This window comes from Parasteatoda tepidariorum, chromosome 4 (assembly GCF_043381705.1).
Source record: "Parasteatoda tepidariorum isolate YZ-2023 chromosome 4, CAS_Ptep_4.0, whole genome shotgun sequence".
NCBI lineage: Eukaryota > Metazoa > Arthropoda > Arachnida > Araneae > Theridiidae > Parasteatoda > Parasteatoda tepidariorum.
The window spans coordinates 22,795,924-22,815,515 of record NC_092207.1 but is presented as its reverse complement, the minus strand read 5'-3'; the positions used below and the strand labels follow the sequence as shown (position 1 = coordinate 22,815,515).

General features: G+C 29.1%; 3 protein-coding genes across 3 annotated transcripts in view; 1 reads left to right on the top strand and 2 right to left on the bottom strand.

Annotated features, from left to right (window-relative positions):
- Positions 1-4,244: 4,244 nt before the first annotated feature.
- LOC107456780 (ubiquitin conjugating enzyme 7) lies at positions 4,245-5,073 on the bottom strand. The gene has a single exon (XM_016074729.4). The coding sequence runs from the start codon at positions 4,873-4,875 to the stop codon at positions 4,372-4,374; it is 504 nt and encodes a 167-aa protein (XP_015930215.1). The 5' UTR covers positions 4,876-5,073; the 3' UTR covers positions 4,245-4,371.
- A 200-nt stretch (positions 5,074-5,273) lies between these two features.
- On the top strand, positions 5,274-15,315 carry LOC107456767 (high affinity copper uptake protein 1). The gene is made up of 4 exons (XM_016074713.3): positions 5,274-5,509; positions 5,604-5,688; positions 7,995-8,193; positions 9,502-15,315. The coding sequence occupies exons 2-4, from the start codon at positions 5,604-5,606 to the stop codon at positions 9,704-9,706; spliced, it is 489 nt and encodes a 162-aa protein (XP_015930199.1). The 5' UTR covers positions 5,274-5,509; the 3' UTR covers positions 9,707-15,315.
- A 1,625-nt stretch (positions 15,316-16,940) lies between these two features.
- LOC107456779 (proclotting enzyme) overlaps positions 16,941-19,592 on the bottom strand; it is a 17,572-nt gene continuing 14,920 nt past the window's right edge. The window contains exon 5 of the mRNA XM_071179473.1: positions 16,941-17,365. Within this exon, the coding sequence (XP_071035574.1) occupies positions 17,057-17,365 (309 nt within the window). The 3' untranslated portion in view covers positions 16,941-17,056. The remainder of the gene's footprint in view (positions 17,366-19,592) is intronic.

Genomic DNA, 19,592 nt, shown 5'->3' with positions numbered 1-19,592 from the left:
CTAGGATGGACATTGTCCAGTTTTTCCATTGGTCATTTTTTTATATCCCCGCTACTCTATGGGTAATTTAGTGAATTTTAAATACTTTTGTCCATTTTCAGAGCATTCTGCTTGGGAATTTCTATTTTACTGCGAATTTTGTATTTATCTTGTTATTTTAGATACCCTCCAGTAACAAGTGGCGCTGTTGAATGGAATTTTTTAAAACATAAAATTTTGTTTTGGAGAATAGACGTTCTTCGAATTTTAAAAATATCAAAAACTATTGGATTGTATAAAGATATTCTGATATACTTGAAGATTGTAACTGCTACTAATTAATAAATTTTATATTTATCTCTATTATTTTTTTACACTTTAAATTTAAAAGTATTAGTTGCAGTTAAAGTTTAAAAAAATATATAAAAATTTTTTTAAAGCTAATATAAAATATGTTCACGAAAATTTGAAGGGCGTTATTTTTCATTTAAAGGTCTTTTTTTCTTTAATCGTTTTAGAGGCTTTTATTTTTGCATATTTTTAAAAGAATTTTTAGCTTAACAATATCCTAGCCCTGTTAATTAATACAAAAAGATATTGGATAGGAAATCCAAATCTTTTGATTCTACCAACCGATTTTTTAAAAAATCATTTCGAATTTGTATTCATAAAAAAAAAAGATACTCGGAATGCATACAAATCAAAAATATTAGGACAAAAAGTTAAAAATGAGGACAACTACGACCCCTGTAATGAAGTGATATTTATCAAGCCCCCTCGAAATAAAACCTTCTTACTCCAAGGTAAACTTTTAGAAGAGTTTTTGATATTTTTCTTCGTGCTATATGCAAGGCTCAAATTATGTTTTTTACCGTAAATAACAGCAATCTTTCGCAAGGAGTGAATTTTTTAAAATTATTATTTTATATTTTCAAAGTATTTTTTTATTAATACTTAAGTTTTTGGCCATCTTAAATTATCTTCATAAATGTTGCCAATTCAGAGTTGAAGACCCGAGAGAAAATATAACTGAGGGAGAGAAGAGAGGTAATTAAAGATTATGATTTCATTATTATTTAGTTAACTTACACATAAAATCATAGCCACTTTTTTGGAATCTACATTAAGAAGTTGTGTAGTAAGACTAGATAACAAAAAAACTTTTTAAAGTCTTTCACCCCTTTCTTATTTCACTTGATTGTTGAAGGAGGTAGGTACTTTGTTTACTGTCGCACTAGAGCTGCACAATGGGCTATTGGCGACGGTCTGAGAAACATCCCTGGGGATGATCTGAAGACATGCCATTTTGATTTTCCCCAAAGGGGATGGCTCCCCTGCTTTGGTAGCCCAATGACTTGCGCGAAGTTGAGTACTTTACAGCAGAACAAATTAATGAGGACCGATACCGCACATCCTCGGTCCCCATGCAGGCTGATCAAAGTGGTCACCCACCCGCTTACTTACCGCAACCAGTAACTTGATTATTGAAAAATAAAAGTTAATGGATTGTGGTTGAATGAATTGCAAAAACGTTGAATAGAACAATGAACTTTGTTATAAAACAAATTCACCAATTCTTTAACTATCAAGCAATATTCTGCACAAAAATTTTCCTCAATGATTTAAAATACACCAGACTAAGGATAGTAAAAAATTTCCTTCCTGTATTTTAAATAAAATTCAAAGCATTTCTAGAAGAATTAATTACTAACCAAACCATTGGTTATTTCAATGTTAAACAAGTCAATTACAGTAACCATGTTTCATATTAATTTCTGTGGTTTATTTAATAATTCAAAATGAAATTATTTAATAAGTATCAGTATCATACTTGGCAGGCTCATATTACATATTGCAAAATTTAGATGGTGTTGAACCTCGTAAAAATTCTTTGTAATCTGTAGCAGAATTGAGAAATTATACATTTTTAAAAAAATATAAACCTTACTAGACAATCATAAATATGAATAACTACACTTCAAAAAGCATTTACACAACATTCTTCAGGCCAAGTAGTCAGCATTGCACGGAAGCTATTTTTAAATCCTTGAGCAGCTGGTGCCCATTTATCTGAAGCTGGTGGGGAAGGTGCCTCAAGCCGCCACAGAAAATCTATCATCAATTCCTCTCAATAACAGCCGAGTGCTTTTAACTGCTCAGCAATCTCTAATCAAATAACTACACTTGCAATGAATACACTTTTATTTACAATACGTCAAATAACCAATCTAATGCGGTGAAAGGTAGGTTGGATAGAATCAAGTTCTACTTTCAACTCCCACTTACTTTTATTGAATGTTATACATTTTAGGGTATATGATTATACCTTACAATGTACAATGATTTAACTTGTGAATGCCCTAGCAACAATTTTACCTTGCTGCCATTTGGGCTAAAAATTGGATTTTATATAAACTTGCATTAAGAGTCTTATTGGGTTGCCTTGATTTTTAAATATTGGTCCTGTATAGGGCGAATAGCAGCCTATACGGGGCCAATATCAACCCATATAGGGCCTATATTGGCTCATTGATGAATATAAAATAACAGATGAAATCTGACAATTCTACATAGAGCTAATATCGGTACATAACGGTCCTTTGAACCTTTTTTGAGCAAAGATTCGCGAATATTGGCCCAAAAAGGGCCCGAGTTATTTTGCTGCTAGAATAGAATCCATAGGCATTTCAAAAATACATGATTTCTTTTCTCACCACACTTTCCTTAACACTGTTTCTATGGTTTCAACAAATCGTGCTTTTAATGTCACCTAAGTATGTTCAACTCAGTCAAAACATACAACAGTTAGAAGAAAAAAAACTTGTTGAAATCATAATAACTATGCGGTTAATAGTGTGGCGAGTGCAAAAATCTTGCAACCTTGAGAGGCCTAATTTATCAGCAAAGAGTAGAATACAAAATACTCTTATTAATAAACTACTTATATGTATAAAGCTATAACAAGAAAGAATCAAAAGATGACCACTTAAGCATTCCACATTTAAATTTTTTCTTGTTCTTCCTTCCATGATAAGTTTTATTTTTCATTTATCATAAGCCGAAACTGGATAATGAGGAGATATTATTAGTCCGTATAAATTTTTACTGGTCCCTTATTTTATTTGTTAAAAAAAATGTTTAAAATAAATTTAAATAAAAATTTATAATACAAAGATTGTGGAATGCTGACAATTAAGATAACATACACTATTTTAGGACAATAAGCCGCCACTGTTTTTGGTGTATTTTAAAGCCTAGCTCACAACATGAATATTGTTTTAAGACTCTCATGAGTAGAATCTCTTGTATACATGTATTTGTTACCTTATTTAATATTTGCGTTTGAAAAAAGAATCATTATAAAAATCACCATTTGAAACCGCCATTTCAAGACGTACAAATCATTACATGAAAAAAGAAAAATAGTTATAAAACATTTCTTACTTAGTCAACAATATAAAAACTTTTAAATTTAAACTTAGATGGTAATTTGTAAAAAGAATTTAATCTCACTTCTCGAACAATATGCTAACACTAATGTATGACGGTGTACGGCTTGTAACAAGAACAAACAGTAATAAATAATGTAAAAAGAGGCGAAAACAGGATTGCCAAAAAAGTGAGTTCTTTCCAAATCTAACAGTCATGTCACCTTTTTTTTTTGTAATAATACGTCTATAAATAATTAATTGAAATTTTCACTTGAAACTCTCCTGAATTACTTAATATCACTAACTTACGTAATGAAATATAACAGATTTGAGATCAGAAATGATATTATTTATTTACTTCATTAAAAGCAAAACTATCTGTTAGAAAAGATTGCCTCTCAGAATAAGCTGCCTAATTAGCTGTATACCTTCCAAGCGGAAGTAAAGCGGGTGAAGTGCTTGTTGTTGTTTACATTCATACTTAAAACATCGATACTTTTAGAACAATCGCTAAATCGACGGACCGTTATTATTTATAGTCATTTGAAATACTGAGGAAAAAAAATAATTAAATTCACAGCATAGTAGCTGATGTGTAACTGCAATGATCTTAGATAATAGGTACAACAACATTTCATTGATAACAGATAAATATTACTAAAACTACGTTTGCTAAAGTATATTAAGGAAGCAACACGATATGATATAAACTATAAAGAAGGTGGAAAATTCCAGCAAACACAAATAATTTTCACTTCAAACAAGGTTTTTTTTCCCTTTAAAATAAATTTATAAACAATTTTTAATAAATTGTAATTGAAGTAAACAAAGTAGTTAAACTGAACATATTTCCAAAATTTTATAATTTAACATAATTTATATAATATACACTTTTAAGGGCTATACATAATACCAACAAGCTTAGGAATGGGCAAAATATTTGAAGAAAAACATAATTTTTTCAACTCGTAAGGCCAAGAGATTTTCGAACTAATCTATCCGCAATTCTATTAAATTGTTCTCGGTCTTCTCTCCACATTTTGGCAGCATCTACGTTTGCTCCACTTTCATCGTTTGGCTCAGCTAACATAGAAATTACAGATAAAAGAATTTTTTCCACACTCTGCACGGGACTCCATCGCTCAGCTGATGACTCGTATCCCATAGGATCATCCCCAGGAGCATGCAAAATCGAAATACATACTCTGCCATCGGGATAGATATTGGGATGAAACATTTCACAACTAAATTGCATTTTTGGAGGACTTAATGGATAGTCTGCAGGAAATATCAATTTTGCGGGAAAAACACCTCCTTCAAAACAAGTTCCTTCAGGACCTGTAATTAATGCTTCCCATTCAAAAAAGTTTTCTTCATTTACAGGACCAGCTATTATTCCTTCAGGTGGATTTAAAGTCAGTTGTTTATATTCCGCCATTAAGCGTCTCAAAGCCGATCCGGCCATGCTTTGTATCAATGTTGTTGATCGTATAAAATCGAATTTAAATCCTAGAAAATAGTCAATATAAAACTCTAAATGGAACGGTTGTTTTCAAGAAACTAGTGGGCATCACCTGTCATTTTCTTCTCAATTCAATAACAAAACCAACAAAAAAGTGTTTGAGGATGACGCAAACAGTGAAAAAACACACAGCTTGGAATTGGTTCTAATGTTTAGTATAGCTAAAGTACTATGTTCACTGCTTACAATTTTTCCTCTTCAGAAAGAGAACCTGATTGGTGAAAATTTCACCAATCAATCTCTCGGTCGCATGTGGGACTGTATCGATTAAAACTGTTTTATTTTAAAATTATTTAATATCGATTCCTTCTTCAATAAGAGAGGGTATCGATTTTATTGCATCATCTTTGTTTATTTGCTGTGTGGATGGTGGATGGAGATTTTTTTCCTTCGGGTGGTCTGTGTGATATCAGCTGAAATCTATGATAATGAAGTGTCTGGTGTGATTGCAGTCAAAATCTTTTAAGGAGAATTGAATGTTAAATACGTAGCAAAGTGATGTAAAAATTGTTTTGAGAACGAAGTGTTTCCTCTGTTTTTATAGAGGTTCATAGTGAAATTTGAAGCATTTGCAAATGTAATGTAAATTATTATTATTTTTTCTTCACCTTAGTAAAAAAAAAAGAATTTTTTGATAATTAAAAAGCCAAATCTAAAATTTCTCTTTGTAGATGGCTGAGATCCAGCATTACTTCATTTTTTCCAATAGGGTTGAAAATTTACTTTTTAAAGACATCAGTGTTTCCAGTAATGGAGGTAAATAACATTATTATGTTTGCTAATTAATTTAATAATATTGCTACTAAGTTATTAATATAAGCATTTGCTTTTAAAGAAGTATTTATTATTGATCATATAATTTTTGTGATTTCAAATATCTTCATCACAAACCACCTGTGATAATCATTATTAAGAGGATGTGGTAAAAGTAAATATTAGTGCCCTTCTCTTATCATACTTTTTTTTTTTATGTTCATGCAGAAAGCAGTCAAAATAATTTCAAAGTGAGATGTTCTAATAATAAGAAATCGTGATAAAAATAATGAGTAAATGTAGAATTTCATATGTAGTAAAAGGTTACGAGGCACCTTTACTCTAACTAGCTTTTGCTGTTTAATGTACTCTTGAGACTCCACATATAAGTTTTAAGTACATTAAACAAGAGCAACTGATAAAAATTTATAAATTTACTTTTATAAAACCTACATAGTTGATTCTAAACTCATACATGTTCTTTTTCACTGCACTTATACATTGTTTTAATGCTTCTCAAAAGTTTAGTTCTTGCCATTTTAATTATATTTCATTACAGTTTTAAAAAACATTAAATTTCTATTATGAAGAAAAAATTGAAATTTTTAAAAAGAAAATTCAAAGTATCATTTAAATTGTACAAAATTAAAAATCTGGCATTTTTTGTTTATTCATTTTGATATATTTTGTTTATTATTCAAAAGTTGTTTATTTTAATTCCTAATGGATAATGAATTGAGTTTAACTTTATTTTAGAAGACCTGTCAAAACTTTCATTCTCTTGAATGTTTGGGATCGGAATTTTTGCAACATAAATATTCATTCAAAAAATTTTTTTCTCTCCAAAGGATTCAGTGTTGCTAAGTTCAGGAGGTCAAAAAATATTTACTTTCAACTCTACGACTTAATTGATAAGAGTCAAAAGCCTTGACCTCATGTCACCTTTTATTATTTCCTGTGTTTGTTAATAAACTGGAAAATAATCTTCAAGTGATTGTTATTTTTTAACTATTTTGACAACTTTGTCCGCAATAAAATATGTCATAATATTTTTAATATTTTGCCTTATGTTTCTGTCGTAATGTTTCTATAATATTTATATTCATTATAGTCATAATATTTAACTATATAATAACTATAATATTACTATAGTTATAATATAAATACAATATTAACTTTATAATATAATCAGAAAAGAAAAACGTATTTGAAAAAAATAAATAAATATAAATTAGTTTTTAATAATTTATAATATAAATGAAGCTGTGTTGTGGTTGATATATATTTATATTTCCTTGATGCATATATAAGATGGGAGATGTGATGACAAAGTGGTTAAAGTACTACACTGTCACTGTGAAGAACTGAGGTTTGATCCGCAGTGGAGCCTGAACCTCCATGACCATCCTGGCCCACAATAGGCTGTGCAGGAATGCTTTACTTAATATATAAGATAGGGGAGGATACTGTGAATGATTTTTATAAATTTGTCAAAATAGCTTACTAATAATTTTGATCATATCTAATATTTTTTGTATAAAATTATAAATGATTTTATTCTTTTTTAATTATATATAAGCTAGTTTGGATGCATACTTTTTTCATTTTTAAAAAAAAAATTGTTTATGTGTAATCCATTGGCATAATTATTTATTTAATCTATAATAAATGAATTATTTAATTTATTGTTACTTATTAAAAGCAAGTAAAATAAAAATTAAACTTATTTAACCGAATGCAATCGTAAATAAATAATCATAATTCAATTAATGGTGATACCATGCTCAACAAAATGCATTAACATACTTTATAATTAAAAATCTCAGTTCTTATTTAAATTCGTAGTAAAATAATACTCCAGTCTTCAAAATCTCACAGTTATTTTAACTATTTCTTATTGAGAAGGAAATGTTGAAAAAAAACTAATAATTTCTATTATTTTAAAGTATGAATGGCTCTTTACTGTGATTGATTGACTGAGTGTTTTGCATTTACACAACTTCGAGTAGAAATTTCTCCTCAAAACACAACTTTCTCACAAGGGTGAAAATGTATGTTTTGACAGGAAAAACAACACACGAAAGGTATAGCATTATTTAGACATAGCAAATGATAAATTGGCTATGAGGGAAATATTTTTTTTTTCATCCTTTGAGTATGTGGCATAAAGGAAGAAATACATTTAAACTTTAAAAAGATGAAAAACACTATTTTTAAATAACTTATCATTTGTCCCATATCCTAATCTAAAATCAATGTGCACTGTTATTTAAATTTGGAATATTTATTTTCATTGATTATATTTTCAGGCATTGTCGGTCTTTGTTTTGGTGTTGCTCTTTTTACATTTATGTATGAAGTAATGAAATCTCTCCGACATTATTTAGTCATGTTGCAGATGAGGAGGCAGAATAACTCTGAACCAGAATCTCCTGAACATGAAATTATGAATCCAAAGAACATTCATTCTGTTCTTTCAAAAAAGCCTTCCAAGAAGTTTTTAGAGAGGTACAAAGTATTCCTGTAGTATTGCATGCACTGTAATTTTTTGTCATTATTTGAATTTCTTTAAGCAAAATCTTTTCTAGTTACATTAAAATCAAATAAAAAAATTTGGATGCACTTTTAATAAACTGCTGATATTTAATGATTTTTACCCCTTTCATTAAAAGATTGATGTATAAAGAATCAAAATTATATGATTCGTTGCTGTGAAATCATGGAATAGTTTTTGTAACTCATAAAATTAGTTAAATTTTTTTAAAAAAAAGGAAGTATACAAATTTAGTTGTTTATTAAAAATTTTATTTGTGCTAATAATTGCTAGTTTTTTTTATTACCATTTTCTAATTGTGTGATTCATCAATATGATATTAATTAATATGAAAAAGTAACTGTTTGTTTAGAGATTTAACTTATTGATAGACTGATATTAATAATTTATATTTATTGACTTGATATTAATAATTTAAAATACTGCAGTTCCAGTTATAGAACTTTAAATTTTGTCTACGTCATATTGTTTGTATTGTATTATGTAGTAAATAAATTGCACTTGTGTGTATTGAGAAGTAATTACAATTACAAGTTTAAGAAGAAAATAGCCTAACAAAAATTTCCTAATTATTATGATTACAGATATTATTTAGCATTTAATGATTTTTAACTTAATTTTTTTATAATATTCATATATAACACAAACAACTGAATTGGGTTTTGGAATTTTGAAAACATCTAGAAGGTTTCAAGAAATGTATCTTAAATGATCACAAATTTTAACATTTAATCCTTGAAAGTATTTCATGTGAAATAAGAAACTTTATATAATATTAGAAAACATCAAAATATTTCTTCTTTTTCTCTCTCAAAGACTATTACTATAACTACTACAATTTTCTATAATTCTGAACTATTTCTTCCATTGGTAGTTAACTAAAGCAGAATTTCTGAAGCAAACAGATATTTTTAAAACAAAATTTTTTTTAATTTAAACATTTGTCTATATAGTTTTATGTATCTATTTAAATTCTTTGTGTTTAGTGGTAGGTAAAATTCTTTTATTTCTAATTTATTAAAATATAAATACATTACCCTTGCTACCACTAAGAAAAATTTCTTTCTATAACTATGGAGAATCTGTAATAGTTGAAGTCTCTGATTTTTCTTATCAGTAGTTAATATTCAGTTAGTGCTTTATAATGCACATTTTATTATAAAACGTATATTTTTGTTTTAAGTAAGAACGCATGTTAAATAGGAATGTTTTTTACGAAATTTATACTACGGGTTTTAATCTCATTGTTACGAACTTTCCAGGTTAAAGTTTCACGCTCTTCAGACTATACTTCACATGATCCAACTTACTATGGGTTACATGGTGATGCTTATCATAATGAGCTACAATGGCTGGTTGCTGATAACAATCATGATTACAACTGCTCTGTGTTTCTATTTTCATGAATTTGTTCTGTCTATGAAATCAAGAATTCTACCAGTAGAAATACCTGGAGCCAATCTTTAAATGATGCTTAATTAAATGAAGAGCTTACACAATTATTAGAAGGTTTTAACATAGGTTGTGATTGATTTATTTATATGTTTCCCCCTTTTGAAAGCATTTAAATTTTTTTCAAAAACTTTAGGACCATTCTTCAAAGAATATAAATAGAAATTAAAAAACAGAACTCTTGGCCACTATCATTTTTTGTTTCCATTCAACTATGTATTTTTTTTCTAGCATAACTTTCTGATATACAGCATTATGTTTATAAGAAAATATTTCTGCTAACTTAGATTGGGTCATAAATAACTTGCAGTTTGAAAGTAGGCTTATATAAATGCTCCAAAACATGTAGAAACGGTCAAAAAATGATTAGATATAAAATACGTTACTTTTTATACCTTAAAGCATGAGAAAATGGCTTCTCTCTCAGAATAACATATTTAATTTGATTTAAAACAGGAATTTTTAAAGCGTGTACTGTTGCACCCTAATGCGCTGCAGGGTTAAGTAAGGGGTATTGCAAGGTTTCTAAGACTTCGAATCTAATATCAATCCTTAAATAATAATATATCGATATTGAACCAGAAAGAGTTTCAAAATAGAGTTGATATTGTTTAGGATAGATGCAAGGGTTTATTGGTAAATACTAATAAAAAGTTATATGAGGGTTCTCATTCCCTTTACTACCTTTAATACTTGTGCATTGTAATCAGGTTTTAACCAGTAACTGTTCCAAAGAGATAACGTGACTAAAAATTATTGACAAAATAGGTCTGTTGCTGCATTTAGTTTTATTTCACTATTTGAAAAGTTATGCATTGAGTTGCAAGTTCACCTAACATAAAGAAATTACCATCCAGAATTTTGAATGTGTATGGTAATTTTTTGTTCTTTTCATTTTTAAAACTTACATTATTTTAATAATAGGTATTTTTATTAATACCCTCTTATTAATTACAATTATACCTTAATTAGTGTTTTTGTGCAGATTACCTGTGTGTAGTTAACTATGTTTATGTTCTCACCTCTTACTCCCATAATATCTGTTTCCCTGTCTAACAGAATCGTTGCGTTTTATTATATAAATATTATACCACAGACAAATGCCGTATAATTGGGTAACCATGAATCAGTTTTACATTTCATAAGAGTATTGCAACTTGGCAGAATTTGAAAATCTCTGATTCAAACAGCCAATGCATATTTTATTGGGCAAGGAGCCACAATGTAAAGAAGTGATTAATTGTATCTCCTTCAAATAAACAACTGTATGCATGGTGCATAGCGTTTTTAAAAAGTGCTTAAAGGTGCTTTTTTTCATTGGGTGTTTTTAAAAAGTGAAAAGTTAGAAGTTTCCCTTTTCGAAAATGAGATTTTTTTTTCTTTACCATGTCGATTTTCGCCACGTATTATGCATAAGCGTGCTTTCCACATTGTTCTATTCAACGTGTTCACAATTCATTCAACCACAATCTATTTCGGCTTACCATTGGTCCAGTATAAAAGCGCCAATCATTTTACATGTTTGATGAAATACTTGCGAGTCCGCATGTGCGTTGACTGAGCTGGGTTAGGTGAGATTATTACACTCTCACATGCAACTCTGCTGCATTTTGCAAGATATTTTCTATTTCAAGCTTCATTTTCTGCCCTCGGATATGGAACCGAAAAATCTCTTGATCATTTTATAATGGCTAATATAATCAAGAAAAGAGTTCTTTGTCAGAAACTAGTTATTTTATTATGATCATGAAAATTATTTTTGAAAATTATTTTGCATTTTGTTAATGTATATAGTGCTTAAAAATATTTTTGAGTGCTTAAAAAGTACTTAAAAGGTGCTTATTTTTTGTTGAAAGATTTGTCTATGCACCCTGTGTATAAATGAAAATAATTATTTAGTAAAGCATTTTCACAGCAGTTTCTTGAGGGTCTAGGAGTCCTCAATATTTTAACAAATGGAATGATGGGGAAAACAAAATAGTCTTTGTGCAGCAGTCACCTTTACTTTCATGACAAGTTTGCACTCATTAATCTTAAGCTGGGTGAGTTTCAAGCCACCAAGGATTCATCCCCAGTGCTTCACAATGAAATTCTCAGTGCCTTAATAAATGAGCCATTACATCTCAAAATAATTATTCAATAGCATAATATTATACCACAATTAAAATTTTTTTTAAACAAATAATGTTTTAAAGTAAATTTTTGAAAAAAATAAAATTGTTTATTTATTTTTATTTTATCTTTCTATGAGTAATTTTTAATTAAAATAAAAATATTCCTTTCATTTTGACTGCAGATTAAGATATCTATAGTTTAAAAATATCAGAAGCATTGAAAGTTATTTATGACTCAATCTTGTATATATTATGACTTTGCATTTTTTTAGTGGGCATGTAGAAAACATTCTAATTTTTAAATATTATAATTTAATGAAGAGTTTTCGTATTATCATTTAATTGTTTTGGAAATAAAATCTTTCATAGTAAGTAACATTCAGCTTATCTGTTCAAATAATATTGGCTGTATACATATAAGTTTTAATATAATGTTTGAAAAAATTTGAATTTCATTGTTTGAAATCAGTTTTCTCAAAGCTTGGTCCGTTGCTAACCACTACTTTTTTTTCTCTTTGAAAAGCATTTTAATGTCCCTGTTGAAATAAAAAAAAGATATTCATAGTTGGAACTAAGAAAAAATTTATGTTGTTTGCATTTGCACAAACCAGGACGTAAAAAACTATTTTTAAATTATGATGCTTTTTTTAAAAGTAGTTAGATTAAGGTTCAATCCTATATGATTTAGTACTATCAACGTTCATTCTTGGATATCCTTTAATCGCACAACGCTTATCCTATTTAATGTTTTAGTCTTAAATTAATTTTATACATAAATAAATTATTTAGTGCCTATTTTTTAGTCATACTATACTTTTTTTTAAAAAAATAAAAAATAGTTTTTGCCTAAATTTTATTTTTATTTTTTTTAGTTCTTTTAATGAGTTAAGATTCAAAATGCAATATTTTGATGTGCAATATTTTTTGATTTCATATACACCGATTTGTAGAAAGTTAATGTATAGTGCGTTGTATTTAAAATGTTACATTGTTAAGGATTTTGACTTTTTGATCATATTTATATTTGTTAAGATCCAATCAATATGGTTTGAGAGGGCTACATAAAATGTGCTGGATAATTTATACAAGTGATAATTTAAGTTACAAAATTTGACATGAGAAGGTAGTTTCTGGAATAAATATGCCTTTTTATCTGTCTAATTCAGATTTTTTAATTCTACGATATAGGAGGGGGAAGAGATAGCTGCTATCTGGAATATACAGTTCCAAAAGTTTAGGCAGGTGGTCAGCTTTTAGAATGTAGGTTTTGGTTTCCCCTGCATTTTTGTGCTGTAAATTAAATCATGTTTCAAATTGATTATTCATTAAATTAGTATATTTTAGGTTAGCTTCTCGAACTATGGCAGTAAAATTTGTCGGCATTTTAAGATTGTGTCAGAAGTTATTCTGGATATTGCAATTTTTATATTATGCAATGTTCTTATATATATTTTTGTATATTGTGTATGCATAAAAACTATATTTTGTAATTTTTTATTCCAGGTGTTAACAATTCAATTAACAAATTTAAATTTCTGGTTTAAAATTACCAAAACCAGCAATTTAAATCACAAATTTAATCACTTGATTTCTTAATAAGAAACATTAAATTTAAAAGAAATTAATGTGTTTAAATGTTAAAACATTTGAAATGTTAAAAAAAATGTTGTGTTAAAAAAGTGTTAAAATTGTCTGAAATGTGCATTTTTTAAAAATTTAATCAAATTATTAAATTTAAAAAAAAACAGTAATTAATACAGTTAGCCATGTTTTTAAAAAAAAAGATTTTTAGATAATGAAGGCAAAAATAGAAATTTTTAAAGTAATTCAAAAATTTCTATGCAAAGTACTGTTATGTTTACTGATTACTATCAAACAAATAAAAAGAAAAAAAAACCGACAACATTTTTAAAGCATTGTGAAGATGAATAATAAAAACATGTTGATGACAGATTCGTTTAGCTTTTTCGATAATCTTGATTTTTTATTTGCTACAAAAATCCATTTTTATAGAAGAGAGAATTTTTTACCAGGCAGTACATGAAAGTATTAGGATCATAATTTATCGGTCATTGCTCTTATGCTACTGATTAATATCTTATAAATATGTGGGAGCAATTTATATATCCTTTAAGTTAATCGATGGAGGAAGAGTGTAAAAATAGTGGGTAAATTTTATTCTTCCCTTTATGTAATTATCAAATTAATCTGTGAATCAGTTTTTAATTTCCTAATTAAAATAATGTAAACATGAAGTTTCCTTAAATAATCTTATAAAAATTTAATAACTTTTAAATATTTAATACTCAGAATATTTAATGTAAAAAGCCGAAAATATGCTAAGTTTTTATTAAGTTTTAATAAAGTTTTTTTCTTTTTTTTCGAAAAAAAATGTCATGATTAATTTTATGATCATGAATAATATTATTTTTGTACCTTAGCTTTTGAATTGTACCTGTTTTTATTTATTTTCTTATCTTGTTAGAAAAAAGTTTAGTTCCTAAATTTGCACTTTTATTTACTCATTTGTTTGCATTAAAGAATGTCATAGGCATTGCATTTCAATGTGCATTTTAAGAGATAGTTTTCAACTTTTATTGTTTCTTGTGAAATATACGTATTTAATACAAATTCTTTCGCGTCTACTTAACGCTTGTATTTTTATGTATGAAATGCATTTTTGTTATTTTGTAATTTATTGTTTCAATACCAAGTAAAGCCTTCTTTATAAATATTTATGAAGTATGCCTTAGTTGTTATGATAATGCTTCCTAAAAATATATATACATATCAAATTTAAATTTTTTAATGTATACTGTCATTTTTATTGTTTTTCACTGTCTTTTTTTTCATTAATAATTTTGCAATATTTTAGGTTTATACTATTTGAAAAGGAAAAAAGTTTAGTTGAAATGAATTAAATAGTTACTGAGCGATAAAATTTTCAAAAAATATCGTCTTGTTTTTAATTCATTTCTCAGGAACTATGTGGCAGTAAAAATGTATTAAATAGTTCAAGAAATATGGCAGAATTCTCAAAAAGTAAAATTAATATTAATTTAAGCAGGAATGAGAAGTAAGACTTATTTCTTGCCTTTTATTTTTCTTCTCTAAAAACAAATAAATGAGTTGTACTTTTAATGAGGTTTATTTGCTGACAGCGTTTTTTCCTCCTTTTATTCCTTGAAATATTATATGACCTGAACAAAATATTTTCTGTGTAATGTCAATAAAAAGATAATAATAACGGATTTAATTTTAAGATAATAGTAAATATTGTATAAAAGTATTTTTCCACTGCTCAAAAATATTCCAAAGTATGTTGTTATAGATATATTTTTTAAATCTAATTATTGTACGTGACATTTTGACATTACTTTTCAGTTTGTATTTATTTATCTTGAATTGTTACATATTGCTAATCAAAGTATAATATTGTTAGGTTCATTTCTTGTTTTACAAATAAAGTTTATAAATCGTTATTTTACAATAAAATATATATTCACGTTTCTTTTGTTTATTATGTTATTGTGTGTTTACTTTTACTATGTTCAAAGAAGGAAACGTTTGAAATATGAATCATTCAAGAGTTATAGCATTAGAAAAACACGTTATTTATGTAAAACCTAGTAGTTGTTCTTTTTTAAAAAATAACAAATTGCTCATATTTTAAGATGATTTCAAAAATTATTTGTTTGGACCTTTAAACATATCGCGGTCAGTAGCATCGGTGAAAGAGAGAATCACACAGGTGTTGGAAAATTCCTGATATTTCCCTAGCATCCGTTGTTGCTGACGATGCTAATTCGAGCAGAATCCAGAAATCATTAACATGGTGCGTAGCGTTTTTAAAAAGTGCTTAAAGGTGCTTGTTTTCAATTTTCGTTTTTTAAAAGCCCTTAAAGGTGCTTTTTTCATTGGGTGTTTTTAAAAAGTACTTAATTTTCCCTTTTCGAAAATGAGATTTTTTTTTTACCGTGTCGATTTTCGCCACGTATTATGCAAAAAAGTGCTTTTCACAATGTTCTATTCAACGTTTTCACAATTCAATTCACGTACCGTCGGTCCATAGTGTATGAAAGCGCCAATCATTTTACATGCTTGATGAAATACTTGCGAGTCGGTATGTGCTTCTACTGAGCTGAGTTCTGTGAGATTACTGCACTCTCGTGTGCAATTCTGCTGCATTCTGCAAGATATTCTCAATTTCAGGCTTCATTTTCCACCCTCTGATATCGAACCGAAAAATCTCTCGATCATTTTAAAACGGCTCATATAATCAGGAAAAGAGTTTTTTTGTTTGTCAGAAACTAGTTATTTTATTATGATCATGTAAAGTCTTTGAAAATTATTTTGCTTTTTGTTAATGTATATAGTGCTTAAAAATATTTTTTGAGTGCTTAAAAAGTACTTAAAAGGTGCTTATTTTTTTTTGAAAGATTTGGCTATGCACCCTGATTAAATTTTTCAAAATTAATTAATTAAACTGAGCAGCTCGTGTTTTCAAAGGGAATTATTTAAGCACTGTAAAAAGACTGGTTTTGGAAAGTCGTGGGGACAAAGAGGAAGAGAACGATCCAAGCTGCGATATATTGGCGCAGTTGAGAGAGATTTTGAAATCCTAAAGGTTAAGAACTGAACTGGAGAAGTGAGAACCTTAGTTACCCTGAGGGTTGCTCGAAAACTTGTTCAAAAGAAAACCCTGGCACACCCTGTGCAACACCTAGAAGAACGAAGGCCTCAGCACGGATCAATTTAGTAGTCCGACGTGACGAACATAAACTGCGCAGTCGATGAAAAATAAGAAAGATGTCACTACGTTTGGGCTACTAAAGGATCAAATTTTTTGTTTATGGTAACCTGTGCGAAGGACTTGTATTGCTCTGTGTCGCCCTGCAACTATTGATAATGCGCGTGTATTGCTTTATATTATTGTAATAGTGGTAAACATATTTGGTTTTTTTTTTTTTTTNACTTTTTTTTTTTTTTTTTTTTTTGTTCTAGAAAAAGTGTATTTGATAAGTTGGCGCTAAATCCGACGATTTTGATAACTATGTTCCGTCGGTCCTGAGAGTAGATATCGGATAATCGAAAGTCTGTAAATTTTTTGCTTTGCAATTATTGATGACAGAAAAGTCCATTCTTAGTTTATTCGCCTCAGATAAGTACCATTGCGAAGTTTACGTGTTATCACAGCAGAAGAACGCATTAAACATTTTTAGTACATTAATTCAGATTCATGTTTCTTTTTTCAACCCGGAAATAATACGCTCTCTTCCTTTGATGTCCAGATTGGTTTGCCATCGATGTAATCGAAATCCCTGGCTTTCCGCATTTCCATGGATACTTCATTCTCACTACGCATGTTATTGGCGATCCATGGCATGTAGGCTGAAACTTTAGTGTAGACACCTGGAAATCCTGGTTCACCACATTTGTAGCCGAAGGAGACTATTCCTACTAAAGACCAAATGCCTTTTGAATCTTGGTGTAGGAGTGGGCCGCCAGAATCACCCTGCAAAGTTCGAATTATATTACTATTACCATTATTTAGAATAATATTGATTTATTATTTTTCGTTCGTAAATTTGGACTCGTTAACGTCAGTGAAGGGAGATGAGGGGACATTAAGGACGATTCAAGTTCTTGGACCAAAATTGATAGAAATTGATGTATTTTTTTTTTTTGCATGGAGCTTGAATCACGTAAACGATAATTTAAGTTCGTTATCCAAGCCCTTGGTTGATAGTAGAGCATGTTCTACGTTCCACCCAAGGTTGTCCTTCCACAGCCACTCACCTCCCAAAGTTACATGACGTCAGCTAGTGGGCATATGATCATTTCATTTTGTTGTCCGTTTTCATATATTCTTAGCTAAATAAATTAATCTTACTCTGTAATCATTTGTGTTACTAAGATTCTATTTTATTTTATTTTGTGATTTTGCCTTCATATAAGTATGATTTTAATAACCCTGTATATAAACAGTGCACATGCGCGGGTTTTCATCCGACCAATTAGTGGCATTCTAGAACTTGGGTTGTGTCAACAAACAATGTCTATAATGTTGAAATTTGAACAGGAAATAAAAGATCAGGCCTTTACAGCATCAAAATTTACGCATTATAAACGAGTTGTAGCATAGATAAAAACTGTTGTTGATTTTAGCGTCACCTCCAAATTACATGCTCCAAACTTTAAAGGATTACAAAAACTACTTCCTTAGAGAGAGAGAAATTGGCCAATATATCAACTCTGCTTGAATAAAAAAAAAAAATGTTTAAACTTATGGAGGAATACAGAATGTGCAATGCAATGAGAAGTAATTATGCACTTTACAATATATTGCGATAACCTTATGTCATATAACAGATCTAATTTGAAAGAGTTTTTATCTTTCTTGAATCTACCTTGTAAAGTGTATTTTCAAGCCTCATAGTGGACGAACATATGGAGTTATTGTCTGGTGTGTAATTGTGTGTTATGACTATTTCAGATTTTAGTTGTTAGTTTAGAATGATTTCAGATCTAAAATTAGTTTTCCACCTAAAGCTGCAATTTTTTTTTAAATGACATCTTCAGCCTATTTTTTTCGAAATGTACAAGTTTAGAAACGTTATATATAATAGTGGATCGCATAAAAATTGAGACAACCTTTTAGGTGAGTTAGGGCACATCATCTGGATTAAAATTGCATAGGTAACAATGTTAGGAAATGTCGACATACGCTGCTAGGGGAACTTCCCCTACTATGACCTGTTCAGAAGCACACGAATAAACAGTTTATAATAGGGGATGCTCCCCTAGCGGCGTATGACAACATTACCGGCATGGGCTCCTATCCTATTTTAATCCTGATGATGTGCCCTAACTCTCCTAGAAGTTAGTCGCAACATTTACATGATCTACTGTTGTGTGTAACGATTTTAAACTTATTTCGACCAAAAAATGGACTAAAAATGTCATTAAAAAAACTGTAGCATGGAGAGTAAAACCAATTGCACATTTGAAATCAGAGACGCGAAAATATTTAAGATCCGTTAAAAAAATTTTCATGCAACAGAAAAAAAAGTAACTGTTCCCCTGTACAATTTTAAAAGTGACATGTAAATCAGTGAGTAACTGAATTCCTAAGTCGGTTCTTTGTTTCAAAGCATTCCTGATTTCCTTTTCCCCTAGATAATGCTCACTCATACATTGCAAGAAATAATCAATTCTTCTTTTGAGTGAAACATCTATATAGTTTGTCTATGTTAAGAACTTTCCCCGCCACAAAGTCTGGTGTCGTCTGCTGCTCTTGAAACAAGGACAGCGCATTTTAGGGAGAGTAACTTCTCTTCACTCTAGGGCTAACTCAGTTGAGAGAAGAAAATGATTCCCTTTCTCTCGCCGACCTGAGCCAAAATCTGTCCTAAACAATGACCCCACACCCCTACTTGAAATAGTTATACCTCGTTACCATAGTCACCGCCACGGGTCTAAACGAATGGCTAGGGGAGTTCTTACTCTAGACAAGGGATGGACAAACTTTTTTGGTCGAGGGCCAAAAATCTAGAAAAAAAATGTTTGGTGGGCCAAATAAAACTTTCAAAATTTTAAAAAAAGCGATATACAAGTTTTAATTTAAATATTTAGTGCGATGAATGAAATTGCGATTTCATTTTTAAAAGTTCCTTATATTAAGGTTCGAAGTGAGATGTGCTTATTTTAAGGAACAAGGCTAAATGCTTTTCTGTTAGTCCACTTCTGAAATGATTTTTTCTAAGGTTCATAGTTGAAAACTCTTG